This window comes from Phodopus roborovskii, unplaced genomic scaffold (genome assembly GCF_943737965.1).
Source record: "Phodopus roborovskii unplaced genomic scaffold, PHOROB, whole genome shotgun sequence".
Classification (NCBI taxonomy): Eukaryota; Metazoa; Chordata; class Mammalia; order Rodentia; family Cricetidae; genus Phodopus; species Phodopus roborovskii.
The window spans coordinates 17,011,321-17,034,676 of NW_026126540.1; the positions used below are offsets into that span (position 1 = coordinate 17,011,321).

Below are 23,356 nucleotides of genomic sequence, written 5' to 3' on the forward strand. Positions count from 1 at the left end.
GGGCAAGAATGTGACAAATGCAACATTTTTTTTTCTCTAGAGTTGATGTGGACAGGTAAACAGCACCCCAAGTTGTCTAATAGTCCCAAGCAGACGATTCCATTTCAAGGAGAAGAAACATACTGAAATAGTTAAGTATTTTTGCACTCTGCTGCCATTGGTGGACAGGGAAGGGAGTGCTGCTTGCTAAGCCAATAATGCTGTGTTTTCCATATTAGTTGATCTTGTTATGTAAGCCAAGGCCAGTCAATCAGTGACAGAGAAAACATGACCCATCATGACCAGCTGATTTCTGTCACAAAAGACAAAGACTTGTGAGCCCCAATTACTGAGACACTCTTCTTGTGACTTTTTTAGTTCAGGTAAGGCCCAGCCTACACAACTCAAGGCAATTTGGGCTAAGTAGCAATTTTTGAGTTCTTCCTTTGTGGCAAGTGGGATAGCTCAGTGAGCAATTGAGACAAGGGTCCTGAGTTTATGGGGAAAGACAACATAAACCTATGCTGCACCCCAAGAACCAGAGGAGGCAGTGACTTAGGTACCAACCTGCAAAGGGAAGATGGTCTTTAAAATGAAGAGTTTCTGAACCTGCAACGGGAGGCAGATGCTGAGTAGCATTGACAGCTTGTATCACCTGAGATATTTCACACACACACACACACACACACACACACACACACACACCAGTTGAGTTTATGGATGTAGGCGTGAATAATAGGTAAAGCATATGAGAGATGTCTACACTGGCACAATTGGAAACATTAAAATTATTAGTCTTTTAGCATGTTCTCCTTGGCTCCAACTGAAGAATGAGTGTCCAGTAGGAATTATCCCTGGAAAGTTGGAGGCCGAATGGAACTTCTGTCACAAACATCAGAACAGTGTGGCTGGGACACCTGCAGTTGACCTGTCCTCCTCAGTAGGAGACAGCATGTGATAGGGATGAAAAGCAAGAGGTCACTGTCTCTGTGGACAAGCTCCCTTTCTTGATTTAGTAATGTCAGCTACTGTTGAGTGTGTAGCTGATAAGACACCCAAGCAGCAGAGACAACAGGGCATTTTCTTTTCTGATCAGCTACAGATCACAGGAGCCATAGCAAGAACAAGATGCTCCTAGGTTGCTTTTATCTTAAGACTAGAAACACAAATTTGGTGGCTATCTTTGGAGTGCCAGAGTGGGACTACAGTGTCAGGATGATGACACTACAGGTGACCAAGAGTGGGCATGCTAGCTTTACCCCATGCTATCCCTATCAGAGTTTTAAGCAATTTGAAATCTGCAAAGGAAATAGAGAATCAGAGCCATTGGCTTGATTTCACATTCGTGCCAGCACCATAGAGAGAAGACTCAGCCACTGCAGTTCAAGCGTGATAACATTGCTCTGGGTAATCATTAAATCTGTCAGGCCCGCAGGTCCTTCCGGTAGTACCCTGTCCCATTCTACCTCACCTCAACAGCAAAGGGTACACTATTTGACGGAAAATAAAGATTTTTATTGTCAAGTGAGAACAGCTTGGTTAATGGGGAAGGGATTTCCTTAAAATCTGCATGACTGTTTTCCCACAAACAAATGCAGCATTCATATTTATATTCATAAATAGTCATGTTTGCTTAAAGGGAAAAAAAATCCTGTTCACCCTTATGAAGAGCCATAGTGACATCTACTGTTCACATAAGGCAGCTCAAGATGCCCGCCAGTGCAGTACAAAGTGTACCATCACTATTGGCCAGTTTTACAAAAAAGTAAGGTCCTTAGGCTAAATTCACATTTAAATTTATAAATTGAATTATAAATTGAGCCATCACTGGAGCGTTAAGTTAGGGATCAAAACCAAAATAAAACAAAACAAAAACAAAAACAACACCAGAAATGTCTGGTTTCATACAAACGAGACCTTAAAAAATAATTTGAGTGAGAGCAGTAATTCACATTGCTATATTTGTGTTACATTTTCACTCTTCTCAAAGGATTCTCAGTATTCTCTGAGGACGGATGATTGAACTTAATCACGGTTCAGGAAGGCGTACAATCAGTGAAAACGTCTCATTTAAGATCGCAGACACCAACCACATCAAATATTTTCACTCAGAAAAACATTTGAAAACAACAGCTCATAAACCAAACAAAACTTCAATACTTTAGCATCCGGCGAAATAAAAAGTCCTCTAACGTTTCTGAAAAAACTGCCTAGGATCTCTTCGTTAATTAGCATTAAGTTAAGCATCCAAGAGCAGATGCGGGCACCTAAGCGAGGCTTTAAGGCTGGCGCGAGCGCAGGGGCCTCCGCCCTGATCCAGGGACTCCGCCCAGCTTTGTTGAGACCCGACCCTCCCCCTAGAGACTCCGCCCATCCCCGCCTAAACCCCGCCCAGCTCCTCTTGGAGGCTTCCGAGATCCGGCTCTCGGACTCCGAGGCTCCTGTCAACTCCGCCCAGGTCCCGCCTTCGACCGCTAGGCCACGCCCCTCTCCCTACCCGCGCAACGGGCGGTCAATACGCATGCGCGGGTGGCGTCACATCCGCCGACAGACCCCCAGTCTCCGGAAGGAGCTGTAGAATAGTGGCGGCGATTTCTGCGTCCATCATCTGAGTTTCTTCCCTGCTGGAGGAGTGGGCTAAGCCGTGGCGACATGGTGGAGGTAATCGGGGATCTTTTCTCTCTGGAGCTTTGCTTTGCCCACGAACGTGCAGGGTGAAAGTGCTGGGAAAATGGGGAGAGAAGCTCTGTAGCCAAGGCTGGTGGTCCCGGGATTTCGGGGCGAGGGTAAGGCCAATGACATTTCGAATCCGAGGTTCGGTCAGAGGGAAGCCTAAGAGAACCTTGCAGTCCCTGCGTGTCACTGGGAGCTGGCGCTGTCCTCGGAGGCGGGGCTTCCGTGGTTGGGATGCTGGTCCAAGCAGTTCGACTGTTACTTAGGTTCTACCCGAGTAAAGCTTGCCCTTCTTGATTTTTTTTTGTTTGATTTTGCATATCCCAACCGTTTCTTAATTTCACCCACTGCATTCCACCTCCACTGCAATCCTCCTAATCTAGCCCAACATCTTTTGCTGGGACTGATGAATTAGCTTCTAGCTGGTCTATGTGCTGATGTTTAATGACTACCTTGCAATACTGTAGTTCACTTGTGTAGCTTGCACAAGGCATTGTATTCAGTCTCCAGCACCACAAACGAAAATACCATATGAATTGATCCCGCTTTTCCTGCTTAAACCTCCTTTCTGGCCCAGTGTTACTAGAATAAAAATGTAGGTGGTGAAAAGGTCTGAACCTCACCTTCCCTTGAAGCCTCATTTGGGCCTGGGAGTCTCATTTTTTACTACAGCCCACAATTCTGCAGCATTCACGACTGTACTGCAGTTCTGGTATTATTTGAACACCTTTGCAGTGGCATTTTTCCTCAGTTTGCATAATTAATACCTCTGTTCAGTGTAAGACTGTCTTCCTCTCTGCTTAAATATCACAATATCACCTCAGATAAATCTTTCATAATTACATTTAGTGGTTCTTTTTTTTTTTTTTTTTTTTTTTTTTTTTTTTTTTGTTCTGTGACTCATCATCCCATTACCTGTTTTCATAGAGCCTCCCAAAATTTGGAATTGTTTTGCTTATTTTTGTCTGTTATTTCTTGAGCACACTGTATGCCAGATACAGCAGGAATTCAGTAAATGTTGATAAAACAAATTACTATCCTAGACCTCATTCAGTTACTTTGCCCAGATCTCCAGCCAGCCAGACAGGAGCTTTCTCATCTTTGTTGTTGACTGCTGTACTTTGTTGCTGATTGTGTGGTGTGTACATCCTTGTATGTATTTAACATAGTCATTGTAGCGTTGATGAGTGTGTCACTTGCGTTAGATGTGTGATTTCGGCTGTTTCTTTACAGGAGGTGCAGAAGCATTCTGTACACACACTGGTGTTCAGGTCATTGAAGAGGACCCATGACATGTTTGTAGCTGATAATGGAAAACCTGTGCCTTTGGATGAAGAGAGGCAAGTTTTATTCCTTTATTTTTAAAGGTGATAGAAGAGCACAAAGAGAAGATGACTTGTAAAGGTCTTAAAGTGGTGCAGACACTCACAGGATACTTGGGCAATAGCAAATGGCTTTTGATCATAATAAGAGTTTACTCTTTTTTTTTTCTCCCCCTCTTTGGTCTTGTTTTGTGTTTTACGGTAAAAATTCCATTAGCTTCTCATAGAAATACCCAGTGTGATTGTTTTAAGAATGGCCCCATAGGCTCATGTGTTTGAATGCTTTTTCTCTAGTGGGTAGAACTGTTTCAGAAGGATTAGGAGGTATGGCTTAGTAAGAGGAGGTGTGTCACTGGAGTAGGCTGTGACATTTCAAAAGCCCACACCATTCCCAGTTAGCGTATGCTCTTGCTCCCCCGACACCTATGCTTGTGAATCACACAGAAACTCTCAGTTGCTACTCCAGCATCATGCCTGCCTGCCTGCCTGCCTGCCTGTGGTCTCATGTTCCCCCATATGGTGCTCAAAGACTAACCCTCTTTAACCATGAGCCCCAAATTAAATACTTGGTTTGTAAATTACCTTGGTTATGGTGTTTTGCCACTGCAATAGAAAAGTAACTAAGATACCTGTTAGGTTAGTTTATTTTAATGAATCACTTTGTACGTGCTTTCAGCTTCTTGCTTTTGAGTCTTGGTGAACTAAAATTGTACTTGGCTAGTACCTACTCCTATCTTCGCTCCTTAGTATAATGACGACTTTTGAGGAGCATATTTTGGTTGTGACCGGCCTTATTCTGGGATTGTGTTGTATGTAATGCCCTTCTTTGGCCTTTGCTTTTTCTTTTGTATTCTACTTGATTCCCCTCATTTGTATTTATATTTAATTTATAAGGTGTATTATTTTTTTAATGATGTGAGTACATTTCTCTTTAAAAGGCTGAGCTAATTTAGTGCTTTCATTAGATCTGATAAAGTGTCTGCCAGACATTTAAAGATTATTTAAAAGATATATTAGTTTGTGTATGCCTTTAATTCAGTTGGACCCTTGAGGTCTCATCAAAAAAACTTATGTTTATTGGGCAATCTAAGGTCCTACTTGTATTTAATGAATACTATATGATAGATTGTGAGAAAAAGTAAATAGATATGGTGTAGAAATGCATTTTGAAATTTTGTATTTGTTAAAATACTATTTAACTTGAAAACCATCCTGTATCTGTAAGAGCAAGTAAAGTATTGGTTTTATGTGCTTGTTTTATGGCTGTTTAATATTGTCATAGGTGAATGTATTTTCAGTATTTAAAGATGCATTTCATATTTATAATTTTTAAATAGTCACAAGCGGAAAATGGCAGTCAAGCTTCGTAATGAGTATGGTCCTGTATTGCATATGCCTACTTCAAAAGAGAACCTCAAAGAGAAGGGACCTCAGAACAACGCAGCAGATTCATATCCGCATAAACAGTATCCTGCCAATCAAGGTAAATAGGTTTACATGTGAATTTTTAAAATAGAAAAAAGAAAGTTTTCCTGGTGCCTCACTGGGAAGATTGACTATGTTACTGTAATTGTGGGAGTTTTGACTTGCTCATCAGAGTAGTGACTAAGATTTGTAGTTTATGACTTCACTAGAAAATAAAATGTAGTACAATTCTTAAGAGGTAGACGAGGTTATAATGGAGTGTACAGGGAAAATTGAAGCTCATTACTAGCCTGTGGGGAGACCATCTGTTAGGTATATAATGCAGAAAGGCACAAAGAGAACCTTGTACTCCATGTGGAACTATTTGCTTTGAAGAACCACCCGGGTAATTGTCAGTGAATGGGAAAGCCTGTGTTCCCAGCACGGCTAGCTAGAAATGCATGTTCTTTCTTCATTTGGTAACAGCTTATAGGCAAAATGACCAACTTGCTTGATTTCTGAGTCTTCAACTTAGTTGAAAAGGAAAACTCTAGTTAATACTAGTAATTCCTTTTTAAAGGTACTTGAATGGACATAAATTCACTGGCAATGAATTTATTTATTTACTTATTTTTAGGACAAGATGTTGAGTATTTGGTGACAGGTACACATCCATATCCACCTGGACCTGGTAGGTTTCAATAAGACTGTATTAGGTGTACATAAATGTATTATCTGTTGATTTAAACAAATGTGTAGGTACCTAAATTTAAGCATATGGGTAGGTATGGCTGAAGCAATCAATTACGTGTGTGTGTATGCGTAGACAGGTTTAAATATTTAAATATTTGCTCATAAACACACTGTTTCAATCAATAGAAGTTTAACTGTTAAATAGTCTTGAGTTGCTCTTAATGCCAACCTGCTTGTATTCAAATTTGAGCTATGTATTAACAAGTATTATGAAAAAGTTTAAAAGCAAAGACAAACTGAACTTAATCTGGATTTTTATACTGTCTTTGCTTAGAAATTACTGTCTGTGTTTTCCTCCAGGTTTGTTTTAAGTTCAAGTAATAGTACTGAAAGGAACTGTTTTTATTAAAATAGGTGTTGCTCTGACTGCTGATACTAAGATCCAAAGAATGCCAAGTGAGTCAGCTGCACAGTCCTTAGCTGTGGCATTGCCAAATCAAGCCAGGTATGACTGTTATGCTTTAGTGACAAAGATCTTCACCATTTGCAGTTTTTGATTGTTAATGTATATGCTTGTGGAAGCCAGATGGTACTACCATTAAAAAGTGTGTGTGTGTGTGTGTGTGTGCGCGCGCGCGCGCGCCATAATGCTCATGTGGAAGTGAAAGGAGAGCTTGGGGAATTGTTTGTGTCTCTACTGTAGATTCAGGGGTTGAACTCAGGGAAGTGAAGCAAATGCCTTTACCCATGCTATACCGTTTTCCTGCTCCTTTATTTGTTTAAGGTCCCTCTTACTGTTCTGGAACTAAGCAAGTAGGCTAGGCTGGCAGCCAGCAATCCCTGGATGTGTGCCTGTCTAGTCCCAGTGTTGGAATGACAAGCACATGACACCATGGTGTTTGTTTGTTTGTTTAAATAAAGGTCCTGATGTTTACAGTAGCAAGCACTTTACCAACTGAGCTGTCTCCCAGGTGTCATCCAAAATTCTGAAAAGAAAGTTTGTTTGTGCAGAATACATAACTAGAGAGGTGCTGAGTTATTATTTCATGATCATTCTGTTCTGCAGAGTTGATGCAAATCGTACTGCTCCTGCTGGAAATGAGTACCGACACCCAGGGGCTTCTGACCGTTCCCAGCCCACAGCAATGAATTCTGTAAGTCTCCTGGGTCAAAAAACTGCAACTTTTTAGCTATTGAAACAGGATTCCTTCCTTTCTTATAACTTAGAAGTCTTACCTAGATACTGAAGTCAGTAGGGATCTGTTAATAAAAATAGCAACCTGAGATTGTCCTTAACATTTCATATCCCTAAAAATATAGTTTTGATAAATTGCTTCTTTTTTAGAATCCAAAATCCTGTTACTTCTGTGCCCACTTAACATTATATATTTTAAAAAGACAATATTGTGATCTTGGTATTTACTAATCACTCTCAAAAGTACAAGGAATAGGGCTGAGGAGATGGTTCAGGCAGTTAAGAGCCCTTGCTTCATGAAAGCACACAGGACCTGTGTGTGGCTGTGTGCTATATGTATGTGCATGCACACACAAAATAATTAAATTTTAAGAAATTTTATAGTACTAAGGTATTTTTCAACTTGAGCAGAATCTGTCCCTAGGTTCCTATATTGTTTTTATTGCTGCCAGTGAGTGAATATGTTTGTTTATTTATTTATTTTTAACTTACTTTTCCTTACTATAGTTACTGGGAAAATGTTACCCTAGAAGTAGCATCCAACACATACACACACAATGCAAGGAATGTTACCTGAACCTTGTATAGCTTTATGTTATTGTGAATATGTGCTGGTAATGTGGGTTGGTGTGATTGCAGTTTTTGGCAGAGACCATAGTTCAGAGCAGATCTCTGTTTAGGCTTCTGTCTCCTTAGGATGATATGTAAGTTTCTTCAGGATAGGGTCTCAGGTAGCCCAGGCTACCCTAGAACCCTGTGTAGCTGAGCTAACCTTGAACTCCTGATCCTGTTACCTCTACCTTCTGAGTTCCTTAGTTGCGGGCTGGAGATAAATCCAGATGTTCATGCATGCTAGGCAAGCAATCTCTCAATTAATACATCCCTTACCCCAGTTTATAACCCCTAAGGGTAGAATTTCATAGCTTTCAATGTAGTTTTAGATTAATGGGGTGATGCTAATGGTAGATTCTTTAGGTTGTACATTATTTATTTCTTTATTTAAAGTGCTTGGACTGCAAGTGTTTCAGATTAGTTTTTTTTGGGTGGGGGCTTGGAATGTTCACATACATGTTTTAAGATTAATTACACATGTTCTTTGACATTTCATCATACATGTAAAAATTGCCTTCTGATTATTCTCACCTTCTGCCCTTTTAGCCTTCTTCCATTCTAAAATCTCTTTTCTACTCCCATGTCTTTATGTTTTGTTTAGTGGCCAACTGGGTTTAACCAGGCTGTGTGTAGACCATGGGTTTGGAACTATTCATTTGAGCTTGCTGTCTCAGTAGTAGATACACACCTGAAGGCAATGACTCCTTCTCTCCCAAAATCTCAGTAGTCAGTAGTTCAGCAGGTAGGGTTAGGCCCTATGTACCTCTCCCTATCCATACCTGATTGTTGATGGCGCTAGTCTTATGTAGGCCCAGTGCAGATTCCTGCAGCTGCTTAAGTTCAAGTTTGCAGTGGCTATGTTAGGCTCAGAAGGTGGCATTGCTTGGCTTTTCTCCCTATCTTTTGGCTCTTAGATTCTTTCCACTTCCTCATCTGCAGTGTTCACTGAGCCTTAGAGAAGTTGGTATAAATGTCTTGTTTAGTGCAGAGCACTCAGTGTTAATTATTCTCAGAATCTTGAACAGCCATGAATCTCTGCATTTATGACTGTGACCTGAAAGAGAAATTTCTCTCATAAAGGCAAGGAGTAGCATATATCTATAAAGATAGATATATAGAGGCTTCCTGGCCTTTTTTTTTTTTTTTTGGATCAGGTTTATAGTACCGTGGGTAGGTTCCCTCCTGTGGGGCAGGCCTCAAATCCAGTCAAAGAGCAGTTGATTACTCTTATAACAATGTGTACAAATGGCCTCATCTTGCCTAACGAGTTGGTATTGAAGTTCATAGGGGTCAAAGCTGGGTAGGACCATTGATGCCTTTTCTCCTCTGAGAGCCTGTGCAGCACCTTCCATCTCTGAAAGTTGCTAAGTTCCATTTCTGTTGCAGCTTGTTTTCTCTGTATCTTGCAACCCAGGTGTGTGGTGTCTTATAGCCTCTTAACATCTAGTTCTGGTGAACAATATATTAGCTATTGCACACTCAATCTGAAATCTAAAGTACGCTTGGTTATAGGAGTATTTGAAAGTTAAATTTTTGGCTTAAGTATGCTCAACCTTTATCAGCTAGTATATATTTTAAAATATTATTTAATTACTATTAAAAGATGAAGAGATAAAGGAAGGTTACCATGTTTTTGCCTAAAGTTGATCAACTATGGTTGGCTCAGTTGGGTTTTGAACTCCACAGTGATGTGTGTTCAGGGCTCAGCTGCTTTTTTGTTGTTGTTGTTGTTTCAATATGGAACATCCAGAGTTCTGATGAAGCTTTATACTTTTTTTTTTTTTTTTTTTAAGTTAAAAGGTATTTTAGGTATCTTCCTTTTCAGTTAATGAATTAAAAAACAAAACCTTTCATACATCCTTTCAATTTATATTTCTGAATTAATGGCTTGAAACCTTCAATATGATAGATGTAATAGTTGTGTATTCATCCCATATCTAGATGATTATGGAAGCTGGCAATACCAAGAACTCTGCATTAATGGCTAAAAAAGCCCCTACGATGCCCAAACCCCAGTGGCACCCACCATGGAAACTCTACAGGGTAAGTGGATCTGTACTTCGGTCTGCCTCAGGGCACGTTAACGGTTTCTCATCAGCCAGGAGTGAACTTAGGGAGTGACCTGAGGGGCTTGAGCTTGGGCACTGTGCTGAGATGTCAGCAGCTGTTTCCAAGTACAGCTGCATAGTGTCTTGTTTTTAAATAAAATACAATATGAAGTATTGGTGGAAGATACTACATGTGGAGAGCAGATAATAAAGAGAGAAGTGTTTTCTGTGACAGAAGAAGATTCCTTAGAAAGATGTTTCTTTGGCCAATGATCCTGCCAGCTGTAATAAATTTTAATATGACTCAGAATTCATCAGTTCAGAAATAAAATACGAGATAGAAAATGTACAGCCAACATAGGTGTTTTCAGACACCATACCATCTATATTTTAGTCTAATGAATTTAACAGATAACAGATTTGAATAACCACTGCCATAACTATAACACCATCTCACAGAGCACCCTATACTATTGTAGTTATACACTCTTCTAGTCCTGGCAACTGCTGATCTGTTCTCTGTTATTATATACTTGCATCTTAAAAAATAAACAAAATATTATGCCATGAAATTGCAAGTGTATAGAAGGTATTTCTTGAGAATGGTGCCCTTCACTCAATAATTTTGAGATAAATTGCATTCCTTTTTCTTGGTTAGTAGCATTCCATTGTATAGATGTGCATCAGTTTCATTATTCATTCACTCATTTTAAAGTAAGTTTTCTCACTTTAAAATATATAACTCAGTGTTCTAGAACTACAATTTGAAGATGACGCAGTTAAGTCCAGATTGTGGTTAAATTGGGCACATTTTAATTAATGTATGGCTGAGTCTTCTCACTTCACTCTTCTTCACTCTTTTTTACATAGGTTATCAGTGGGCATCTTGGCTGGGTTCGATGCATTGCGGTGGAACCCGGAAATCAGTGGTTTGTTACTGGATCTGCTGACAGAACTATTAAGGTAGTAAAGAAGATTTTGGGTTTGTTTCTTAAGTTACTGCCTAGAGAACATGATGTTGATGATGTTGTAGGTTGTTTTTTGTTGTTGTTGTTGTTGTTTGTTTGTTTTTTTGTTTGTTTTTTTAAGATTGACACATGCAGTACAATTTACTGTCAAAACTAGTAACAATGTCTTTTTGCAAAGTGGCATTCAAAGTTGCTTTGTAAGCATGTTGATGGCCTATTGTTAATTCTCTGTAACTGTTACTAAAGGAAGTTTTCATGCTATGATTACAGAATGAAAGCAGAGTTCTCTGTAGAGATGTAGTGAAAAGTAGTATAAGAGAGCCTAGACTGGTATGCAGTGCTATGACGGGTAGACCCTCAGGTGGATTCGTTTTACTATGTCTGTGTTGATGTGCCAGTGAATCTACTGCTAACCCTTTTTCTGTGTATACAGGTATGTGTCATGTGAGAGTCACTTTTTTCTTCCTCCTCTTCTTCATTGTTAATGTTTTGACACAGGGTTTCTCTGTTTATCCCTGGCTGTCGTAGAACTAACTCTGTACACCAGGCTAGCCTGGATCTCACAGAGATTGGCCTGCCTCTGCTTTCTGTATGCTAGGATTACAGGCATGTGCCACCATGCCTGACAAAAATCCTTTTTTTTTTTTTTTTGAGTCTTGTTTTTCTCACATAGCATTGTCTTAAAGATCTAGTCTTATGAAAAATTCAGGATTTTAAATGGGTAGAATGTGCAGATAATTCTATAACCTGTCTCTTACTGCTCCACATAAAATTTTTAGTTTTATAATTTTCATTGTGATGAGCCTGCATTTGTTTTACACAGACTGCTTTTTTTGTGTGTTGTATTTTTGTTTTGATAGATTGTCATACTACAAATGTTAGGCCAAATGTCTCTGAGCTGGTACAGAAAGTGCAAATTTCTTTCCAAAGTTAGTGAGCTGATAGTTGGTCCATTGTGCTGACCACATAGCTCGTCAGAGGAATGCACTTAATGTGACCACTGGAAGTGGACAGACATTCAGATATGTAGTGAGGGTGGAATGTTTTCGTCTTTGCCACTTTCCTTGGTTAAGTTGCTGTTTCCTTGGGTACGGATAATACTGTATTGTTGGTATTTTCATAATCAGTACATTTTCTTGTGTATTCAGAGTAGTAACCTTGTCCTTGTCACTTTCTGCAAATACTTACCCAGTCTGAATGTGCCTTATTTTCCCTTTTATTTGGAGAGGGATCACTTTAAAGAGTCTTAGCTTTGTGTGTACATATGTTGTTTTGTGAGTGTTCTGAGTCTTTTGTGTGTGTGTGTGGGGGGGCTAACCAGCATAAAGAAAAACAATGATTTGATTTCAGATTTGGGACTTGGCTAGTGGAAAATTAAAGCTGTCGTTGACTGGCCACATCAGCACAGTGCGGGGTGTGATCGTAAGCACACGCAGTCCTTACTTGTTCTCTTGTGGAGAAGACAAGCAAGTGAAGTGCTGGGATCTTGAATATAACAAGGTGAGTTTGGAGCAGAGGTGTTCCAACTGCATGAGCCATGGTTCGTTGTATTTATACTATACTGCTGGGACCAAATCCAGGGCCTTTTGCAAGCCAGGCCAGCTCTCTGCCTTGGAGCTGTATCCACAGGCCCCAGTGTTGATGGTTCTAATTTTAGAACTTGTAACTTCTTTTATCTTCAGGTTATACGGCACTATCATGGCCATCTAAGTGCAGTGTATGGTCTGGATTTGCATCCAACAATCGATGTCCTGGTGACCTGTAGTCGAGATTCAACTGCGCGGGTAAATGAGATGTAGCAGTGTGCTCATTGTAGGCGCTGTTGTATCTTCTCTTATGCAAACTTGATATTAGCATGTTATTTTCTTATAAGGAACAATCATTCGTGATATGTCAACAGCATGGCCTCTTTCAGGATTTGTGACTTCTATGTTTGTTCAGTGTTACTCTTCAGTTCTGTGTTTGCTGCTGCTAATGTCCTGCCCCTGAACTGTGACAGTTTCCTATGCTTAGCCTGTGGTTCCCAGCCTGGGGACCTTGACCCCTTTGAGGGTTGAACAACCTTTTCATAGGGGTCACTTAAGACCATCTCACATATCAAATATTTACATTATAATTCATAACAGTAGCAAAATTACAGTTATAAAGTAGCAACACAAATAATTGGTTGGGGTAACCATAACATGAGGAATTGTTTTTAAAGGGTTACAGCATTGGGAAGGTTGAGAACCACTGCTCAAGGCTATCACAGTGGTTGTTCATTAGCTGTTTAATTCTCTAGTCCCATTGTGGGACTAAGCTGATAGGTCAGTATCCTGATCTATAAACTTCTGTCTTCCTTGGCCTCTGTCTTTTCCCATACCACATGGATCATTGTCTCCCATTTATGCATTCTCTTCATTATGTTCAGATACACTGGTTTGGCAAGCTTAGAGCTTTCCAATATGCATACCTGTTCTTTCTCATAGCCTGTTGGTTATATTTTTACAGATTTGGGATGTAAGAACTAAAGCCAGTGTACACACGTTGTCTGGACACACAAATGCAGTTGCTACCGTGAGATGCCAAGCTGCAGAACCACAGATCATTACTGGTATGCTATGCTTCTCCACCTTACACCTCTTCATAGCCGAGGCACCGCCGTTCTGCATCAGCACCGTAGCTCCCCCAACTCCTGCTTTGTGTTGTGTTCTAGTGCACTTTGTATTTTAATGATGGTATTTGAAATGTGTGTGTTAGGTATTGTAAAAGCTGTCTAGAAAGCTGCTGTTAGATACAGTCAAGTGTTGTTCTAGAGTGTCATGACTCTCATTCTAGGGAGTTAAACTTAGAAAATACCCTGCCACCAATACCTTCAGATCTGGTATGAGTCTTATTTGAATGACTGGGCCTTTACTGTGACTGTAAATTAATTCTTTCACTTGGTTTTGTTAATTAGAAATACTAAGATGAAACAATTCACTTTTTTCCTTCTCAGCCACTGGGGGGATAAAATTTGGTTTATTTGCTGTTTGTATTTTTTGATAGTTAATTGGGTATCTTATTTTTTTTATTTTTAGATTTGTATGTATAAGTGCTTTGCCTGCATGTGTGTATGTGTATTACATGTGTACCTGGGACCCACACCGATCAGAAGAGAGGATCAGATTCCCTGGAGCTATAGTTACAGATGGTTGTGCATCACTGTGTGGGTGCTGGGAACCAAACCCAGGCCATCTCTCTAGTGCCTCAGTCAGGCATTTTAAAAAGAACGAAATATAAAATAAAACTGTAGTTTTAGAAGTTTGCGGAAAGTATTTACAATGTAGAACTTCCACTTAGTGTATGTATGTGTACAGAGGAGTACTTTGTGTTTACTGTATTCTAACTTGTGGATTCTGTCTTGTCTCTGTCTCTCTCTGTATCTGTGTGTCTGTGTCTTTTCATTACAGGAAGTCATGATACCACAATACGATTATGGGATCTGGTAGCTGGAAAGACAAGAGTGACATTGACAAATCACAAGAAGTCGGTCAGGGCTGTGGTCTTACATCCACGACAGTAAGTATGTTTTACTAATTAGTGTTTTTTTCTCCGTGTCTTAGTGAACTCCAACACCTGGACTGCCTTTGCAGTCCTACAGCCTATGCTGCTTTGGACAGGCTCTCTTTAATTGTCTGTCTGCTGCTATTTTACTTCATGTTCTGTATAGAATGAAGGAGAAAGCCTCTACATAGTGACAAATACGACTAAGTCATGGTTAAACCTGCATGTTAAAGTAGGTGGTAATAGTGGCTGAGTATGTTTTACTTTTTACCTGTCATAGATTGTGTCATATATGGTGTCTTGTAATGTCTGAGACAGACAGAATGTTTAGTCCTTAAGGAAGAAGTTGGTGTACAGGATGGGAAGGTGGAAGAAGAGCCATCCACACTGTAGTCATGATTCCCAGAGACGTCAAGCATATAGTCACAAGCTGTTTGTCACATGAGACCACCCACCCTGTGCTGGGCCCTCTCCCTCCTTTCTTGCCCCTTTTTTCTCCTTCCTTTCATTTCTCTTTTGCCTTCCCTCTATTTCCTGCTCTCTCTCTTTCCCCAAAATTATCATAGGGGTTTTTGCCCATTACATGTGGACTTTGGTTGTGCTAATTTAGTGTAGAACACTGAAGAAGTGAAACATTACTCTAGGATTTCAAATGCATTTCAGGAGTTTGAAAGGACGGTGAAACTTAGGACAGAGATATTGATGATTTTGCACCTTGGTGGACCTAGTACTTTACTGAAGCTGTCTGAGCCAGTGAGCACACAGGGATTTTTTGAACCAGGGAGATTTTTTTTTTTTTTAATGCAATGTACTTTACCATTAATTCTTGTTAATCTTTGTTTCAGTTACACATTTGCATCTGGGTCTCCAGATAACATAAAGCAGTGGAAATTCCCTGATGGTGGCTTCATTCAAAATCTCTCTGGTCATAATGCAATTATTAACACGCTGGCAGTCAATGCTGATGGAGTACTTGTGTCTGGAGGTAAAGCAAAGTTTTTGTGGTGTGTTGAGTTTGCCCTTTTGTCAAAGTGGGTGAATTAGTGTACTTCCTACAGCATTACACTTGTTTTACTTGACTAGGGTGTGTGTGCTCATCATGGTGCGTTGATAATCCATGCAGCATGTTGCATAGTTTTGTCCTCTTTGAATTCTCATGTGATAAAGATAGGGATTTATGTTAGGAATTGTCCCATGTTTGTTTGGATTTCAAATGTTATGGTGCCTTTTATGGTCTGTAGTTTTGAATTAAACACAGATGAAAGTGGACAAAACCTTATTAGGGAATTTGAGTGAGTGTGTGGCTGTGTGTCTTTTATTGCTGATGTGGTGTTTAGCTCATGGGTCATCTGAACTGTTGAAGGGATAGAAATCTAACCACAACTTTCTTCACAGCTGACAATGGCACTATGCACCTTTGGGACTGGAGAACTGGCTACAACTTTCAGCGAGTACATGCAGCAGTACAACCTGGGTCTTTGGATAGCGAATCAGGAATATTTGCTTGTGCTTTCGATCAGTCGGAAAGTCGTTTACTAACAGCTGAAGCTGATAAAACCATTAAAGTTTACAGAGAGGACGAGACTGCGGTAAGTGTTACTTTCCATGTATGTTTCTTTTTTTCAGTTTTTTTTTTTTTTTTTTTTTAATTTAATTTTATGTTTTGTATTTAGAGACAGGACTTCACATTGTGTCTCTGGTTAGCCTGGAACTCACTTTGTAGCTCAGGTTGACCTAAGTTTGAAGCATTTTACTTGCCTTTGCACCCAGATACTAGGATTATGGGTATGAACTACCACACCAGCTTTTACATACATTTTAAATAAAGTAAAAGAACTGCCATGCCGATTTAGCAAGGGCCTTCTTTCTTGATCACTAGAAAGAAAAAGACTCATAATAATACTCAGAGATTTGTCATCTTTACTGATCTGCTTGAGGCGTCTGTGTGGTTTTATTGATGTTTATGGCTCCATTGTTCATTGTTCCATTACTTTTTAAATCCAGTTCTTTCTCAGTACAGTTACTGGGAAAATGATACATTAATAGTAGCAAATAATAGACTTCTGTGGAAATGAAATCTGGAATCACAACATTGGTGTTGCTATAATAGCTAAACAGAAATCTGACTTCAGGTGAAAATGCTAAACTGAACATATGATAAATCTTTATTAGACTTGGATAATGTCAGAAATTTGTCAGCTGTTTCTAAAATTCTTAGAGATCCATTAAACATGTCTTGCCAAGTAGTGTGATTTAGTAAAGACAAGGTATTTTTATTGAAAGGAAAGGAACTAATAAAATAACACTGTATATACTGTTCTGTTTTTAGACAGAAGAAACTCACCCAGTCAGCTGGAAACCAGAAATTATCAAGAGAAAGAGATTTTAGTGGGCACTGTCTTCATGGTTGTCCTTTTATTCATAGTTTGGCGCTTATGAGGATGTCCAATCATTTGTGGAAGCTTACTTGGCGGAAGTCTTGCTGCTTTGTATTTTACAATAAACTGCTCCCTATGTCCATTACCCTGTGTTTTATTTCTAAAACAAAGAGCTTATGATTTCAGCAGTAAAATGCAAATATCAAGAATGCAGGTTTATTGACTATTGTTTTTTTTTTTTTTTTTTTTTTTTTTTTGAAGGGGGGTTGGTTTTTGGTTTTTCGAGACAGGGTTTCTCTGTGGTTTTGGAGCTTGTCCTGGAACTAGCTCTTGTAGACCATGTTGGTCTAGAACTCACAGAGATCCTCCTGCCTCTGCATCTCAAGTGCTGGAATTAACACCACTGCCCAGCAGGAACACTTTTTTTTAACAGTCCTTTGTAAACAAAAATCAGTGAAGAATAATTTGGGGTTAAAAGATTTGAATTCTTGGTGAGGTATGGTGCTTTTAATCCCAGCATTCAAGAGACAGAAGCAGATAGTTTCGTGTTTGAGATAGTCTAGGATATGTAGTGAGTTTTGGGTTAGCCAGGGCTACATAGACTATGTTTGAAAAAAGGAGAAAAAAAGAGGTCTTACTCTGAAGTATTCCAAAGAATCTAATGTATTCCAAAGCAGGTTTGTCTGTTCTACACTGTGTTCTGGTCTAGAAAAGGCAGAAGTCTCTTCTTTTCTCTGAGACTTGCAGTCTTAGCAGCCTGCTGTAGAAATGCTGCCAGGTCAGTGGTTGTGGGGAGCTCAGAGGCACAGCTCTTCATCATTCCTGGGAGGCTTGATGCTGTCATTCAGCAAGAAGCATTTAAGCTGACCTTGAATTGGGCAGGGTTCTCTTAGTTAGGTTGGTTTGTTTGCCATGCTGCAAATCAAACTAGGGCTTCACAAAGAACTGAGCATGTGTTTTAATCAATCCACCCAGTCCCTAGCAAAGGGACTTTCTAAACTAAGAAATTGGAGAACTCTAGATATGGGAACATGGGTGATGTGCTTGGTTAGGTCCAAGAATTGCCTGCTGCAGTTGATGACTTGTGTGACAGGGAAGCTTGGGTGTTGAGTTTGGGCTGTGTTCTGCAGTAGTAAGACACTGGTAAAGAAACTTGGAGAAAATAACTGGCTAGCAAAGACTGCAGTCTTATGAGGATTTTCTAGTTTCTAATGCCTATGCCTCTTGGTAAATAAGTTTTAGATCTTTTGCCTTTCAGATCCTAGCTCCCCTTCAGTCAAGACTTCAAGCTTTACTTCTAGCTAGGAAATGATTCCAAGTTGAGCTGCACTGGATTTGTTGAGCAGTTTCAAGTTCTCAAGTCCCATCCTGCATCTGTAGTTGGGGTGTAATTGTTCCAGCCTTTCAAAAGATAGTTTTCCAGGGCAGTTTGAAACTATTTGAATCTTTTGTCCTCTCATTTCTAGGAAATGGCTTTCCAGGAATAACCTGACATGTGTACTCAAGTGTGTTGTACATTTGTTTTTTAATCCTTGAAACTAACTCAATCTTGTCCATTCTGGGCAGTTTATTAGGTTTATGATGCAACATTTCTTAGTATTCTCTGAAAGAAAACACTAGATTATTAGGGCAAGATTACCAAAAATTGCTTATATGAAACTGTATAAGCATTTTTGTAAATTAATGACTACTCAAAATTAATAGTCACATCAAATTGATGATAGTAGCTTTGTAAGATGTGGTAGTAGAATTATAGGAGAATATATAGCCTGTTTTATATATTTTGATTATCTTCAAATTTCTTAATGCATGTGCTTTATAAACCAATACTAAGAAAAATCAGCGGAAAGACTAAGATGTTTTAACAGAAGAAAACAAAATAGGTGATATCTAGGCTCTGCCTTAGGATTTTTATGCTGTGATAAAACACCATAGCCAACACAAGTTGGGGGGAAAGCGTTTATTTGGCTTATACTTCCATATCACTGAAGGACAGGAGCTCAGACAGGACAGGGACCTGGAGGCTGGAGCTGTTTCAGAGGCCAGGGAGGGATACTGCTCATCATGGCTTGTTCAGTTAGCTTTTTTTTTTTATAGAAAACAGGACCACCAGCCCAGGGTAAGCACTATACACAATAGCTGGGGTCTCTCCCATCTACCACTAATTAAGAAATGTACCCTACAGCCAGGTCTTAATATAGGCATTTTCTCAATTGAGGTTCCCTCCTTTCAGATAAATGACATTTGTACAGAAGGTGGTTGAGCCCCTACCATCTTGCCCAGTGAAGTTTCAACTGGTGTGTTGAGCCCAGGTGTCAACTGAAGGAACATTTTTAAAAGTGAGCCTTGTGCTGTCCTTTGTTATGTGGCACGAGTGTTCACAAATTGTTGAGTTATATATGATCATGAAACTTAAAAATGTTCAGAAAAAGGTTGCCCCCAGCTGGAAGGCAGAATAGGGGTAACTGACAAAATGCTGGCACACAAATAGCTGTTGTTGGACCACCCAGTCCTTGTTGTGTGTGCCAGTCTAGTAAATCCCTTTGTGATATGTTTTCACATCACTGGCTGTTTCTTTAGAAAACCTGCACAAAATGTTCTGCATGTCATTTGCTTAATCTGAACTGTGCTTGGAATGGGAACTGCCACCAAGGTTCACTTCTAAATGGGAAAAAGAGAGGGGAGAAGGGAGAGAGAGACTTAACTGGAAGCGAGAGTTCTGTGAAGAGTATGCCTTTTATTGAATTCCCAGTCACCACATCACAGAGCAGAGTATAAAAGGATAAAAGGCCAAGTTTGAGACAGACAGATGCTAAATGAACAGCATTCTTTCGTGTAGAATTATAGCCTAGAAAGAGTCTAAATTGATTAAGTTTATCTATTTTTGGCATTAATATGTTGAGTGTACACCAAGCCAAAATTAGCAGTAGTAACAGCAACGGGATGTCTCATAAAACACGAAATGAGTTCCCTATCAATGCCTCACCCTTGTCCTATGGGGGTGCAGAAGACGGTTCTGGCATTCTGACCAGCCTTCAAGGACCTTCATGGGGTTACCTCACATACTAAGCATAACGAAAGGGAAGGAGCCCAAGAAAGGACATTTCTAGAGGGTGACGTTCTGAGAGGGAGGGTTGCCATTTAGAAAAATAAAGGGGGTGGGTGGGTATGGGCTGCAGAGGGAGTTAGCATGACAGATGGTGCCCTGCTGGAGAAGGGTTTTTCTGTATTTTCCAAATAAGGGTTTGGCAGGTAGAAGTCATCCAGGGTCGCCGAAAGAGAGGAGCAAATTAGATTTCAGCAGAATATATATATATCAGATTAATGTGTGTGATGTCCCAGAAGTATAGTTGACTTTATTTGTCCCCAGTTACATAATCATACATTCAACCAATCTGAGATTAAAAACTGCATCTGTATCAAGTATGTGCAGGCTTTCTTTATGCTAGTGTTCTCTAAATAGTACATCATAACAACGGCTTCAGTAACATTCACATGGTATTAGGCACAGTACATCATGTAGAGATAGATCCACTCAAAGTACGTGGAAAGGGGCCTACAGGTTCTATGTAAACATTGCCTGGGTTTTGTAGAAGGGGCCCAACCAACTTTGGCCCACCTTGGTGAAGTTGGAATTACAGGCAGCCCCTTCATAGGATATAGGTGGCAGTGTAGATCAGTCTCAGCCGTGGAACAACCTAGGCCACTCCTAGCCCAGGGATCTTATCATCAGCAGGATCCAGACTCTGGCCAAACCCCTGGTGGCCAACATTCATCCCTTTTCTAGTTCTCCAACCCACAGCCTCCCCTGGGAGATTTTTGCCTCTAAACAGACTCTGTCACAATTCTAAAAGTTTTTCAAAGATATCCATGTCACACTCTTCAACAATTGAGGGAAGATGTTCTATTTTGTGAATAGGGCCTTGCGGTTTTGTGCCTCTGTGTGTGTGTGTGTGTGTGTGTGTGTGTGTGTGTGTGTGTGTGTCTGTTTGTATGTGTCTGTTGTGTCTCTGTGTGTGTGTGTGTCTGTGTGTGTGACTGTGTGTATGTGTGTCTGTGTGTGTCTGTTGTGTCTCTATGTGTGTGTGTGTATGTGTTTGTGTGTGTGTCTGTGTGTATATATGTGTCTGTGTGTATGTGTGTTCCACCTTTGCATTCTAGAAATGCATTTAGAGATTTAAATGCCTTGTTTCCTTAGCCAGTGTACTTAGGATCCTTCTCTTCTGTTTTCATTGAAGTAATACAGTGTCCCTTTGTTCATATGTTACAAACACCAATAACCTGATCATTGCATTATTTCCAAAAGACATACATAATTGTAGCATCAACATGCATACCCTCACCCTTTTTCATGTGCAGTATACAACCAAACTGTACCATATCATTCTTGAATTCACACTGATTTCATATTGTAATTCCTTTGTAATTCCTTTGCTCCATTCTGTACATGAATTAACAAGGGATTACATGGGACATCCTTAATGTCTGACAACAGGAAAATCTGATGATAAAACATGCAACAATTTGAAGACACTTAAAGACAGTTCAGAGAACAGGAAAAGCTTATTTGGGGGTTTCTTAAATTTTAAAGATCTATCTTGAGGTTATCCCATTGTTTGGTAACATCACACTGATCATGCCTGATCTGTGAGACTATTTGATCCGAATACTTTTATTTTGTATATAAAAATTACAGCATGTTGGCCGTGGTATCTGTACATGACCTACATGAAATTGAGTCCCACAACATTCACTAAGAATGGGCGAAGGTCTAAAAGGTCAAATGAGCTTCCACACTGTGACTGACATTTAACACTGCCTGGGGGTAAGAACGACACTTTCTTCGAGGTGTAGCCACTGATTGGCTACACCTTCATGTTCATGCAGGCACCCTTAATTAAACTCAGTGGGTCACATCCACCAAGTCAGGACAGGGAGGACCTAGGAAGAAGTGGGGCTGTGTAGGAGAGGGAGGGGACATGAGAAAACACTGAGCAGAGAAAACAACCAAATTTCATTATATGCATGTAGGAACTGCTCAAAGAATAAAAAATTTTAAAACTGCAACATTATTGAGATGTTATTCACATAGAGTTCCACTCATCCACTTCAAATGCACAGTTCAGAAGCTTTTAGGAAATTCACAAACTTAGTTAGGCTACCATCACCAAAGCAGTTGTGGGATGTCTTTGTAAAGTTGCATTCTCTCCTCCCGCCTATAGTGCAGTAAATAAGAATCTGGGAAACAATAGACTGATGGATGTTTATTCTGGGAGAAATCACTTACACTAGAAACAGATGACCGCCGCAGATTCCCGTCCCAAGGAAGCATCTGTATCGGATTAGTAAGTAAGAGAGTGAGCTGGGGTCCAGGACCCCAGACCTAGTCCCCCCCAGGTCATGCTCATACCTGTTCTCACTCCCCCCAATGGGCATGGTCAGTGCAACAGGTGTAGACCAGGTGGATATCTCATTACACCCACCTCTATAGATTATCAGAAGGGAGCTCTAGTCACCAGACTTGTTTGGCAAGAACCTTTACCTGCTAAATCATCTCCCCAGCCTGCCCCTTTCCAGCACCCTTGTAGGCCGTTTCTCTGTGTCCCTGCAGCCACTACCAAATAACCACACTGAGACTTCTTATTGATTGTAAATGCTCATCCAGTAACTCAGTCTTGTTACTAGCTAACTCTTACATTTTAAATTAACCCATATTTCTCATCTACACTCTTCCATGAGGCTTGGCACCTTTTCTCTGTACATCAAGTTCATCTCCTTCTCTCTGGGTCTTCTCATGACTCTCAGACTCCTCTTTTTCTTGAAGCTCTCTTTCTGTCTGCAAGTCCCACTTAACCTCTACCTGTCCAGCTCTTGACCAGTCTGCTTCTTTATTAAACCAATCACACAGTGTATAGGAGTATTCCATAATCCCTCTCATGCCCCATTGCTCTCTGCCTTGGTCAACCACTAATTTGTGTTTGTCACCCAGGGATATGTTAGTTCTGGCATCTCCTTGGAGTGGGCTCATGAATAGTGTTATGTCCTTGGCTTCTTCCCCTTAGACAATATTTTAAAGGTTTATGCACTTTGAAGCATGTATCATTGAGTACTCCTTTTTGCTTCTAAACACTGTTCCCTTGTGTGACATGTGTCTCTCCACTCAATATTTGATGGGTTTTGAGATAACAAACTTTTATATGTTAAAATGAATCACATAGTAAACATTTTCTAGATGGCTTCTGATGTGTTTAGAGGAAAAACCCTAAGTTATTTAGGACTCCTAATTTGTTAAGCAAGTCAAGTACCTATTGCCATTGCTAGACTAGAGTCATTCCAACATTTCTGTGTTTTGTAAATGACAAAATTTCCCCTCAATTTTTTGGAAATTAAGAAACAAAGTTGTCAAATAAATAATACATTTTCTAGGAAATGGGCAAAGCTTGGGGTTACACAAAGGGCATATTGTACCCAAATACCATTCATGAACTACAAATATGTGGGAAATGTCCATAGACACCATCTCTTAACATTTTGTTGTAGCTAATGTCTGCAGAAGCAA

At 40.0% G+C, this 23,356-nt stretch overlaps 1 protein-coding gene across 1 annotated transcript; it reads left to right on the forward strand.

The window, feature by feature from the left end:
- Positions 1 to 2,493: 2,493 nt before the first annotated feature.
- Positions 2,494 to 16,940, forward strand: Plrg1 (pleiotropic regulator 1). Its single transcript, XM_051198870.1, has 15 exons — positions 2,494 to 2,640; positions 3,886 to 3,992; positions 5,312 to 5,457; positions 6,016 to 6,069; positions 6,486 to 6,576; positions 7,138 to 7,225; positions 9,820 to 9,921; positions 10,797 to 10,889; positions 12,245 to 12,394; positions 12,577 to 12,678; positions 13,385 to 13,487; positions 14,326 to 14,434; positions 15,265 to 15,404; positions 15,815 to 16,008; positions 16,749 to 16,940. The coding sequence occupies exons 1-15, from the start codon at positions 2,632 to 2,634 to the stop codon at positions 16,806 to 16,808; spliced, it is 1,548 nt and encodes a 515-aa protein (XP_051054827.1). The 5' UTR covers positions 2,494 to 2,631; the 3' UTR covers positions 16,809 to 16,940.
- Positions 16,941 to 23,356: the final 6,416 nt, after the last annotated feature.

Coding starts and splice junctions, on each gene's coding strand:
- Plrg1 (XM_051198870.1), top strand. Junction 3,993..5,311: donor GTGCCTTTGGATGAAGAGAG/GCAAGTTTTATT, acceptor ATTTTTAAATAG/TCACAAGCGGAAAATGGCAG. Junction 13,488..14,325: donor AGAACCACAGATCATTACTG/GTATGCTATGCT, acceptor TTTTCATTACAG/GAAGTCATGATACCACAATA.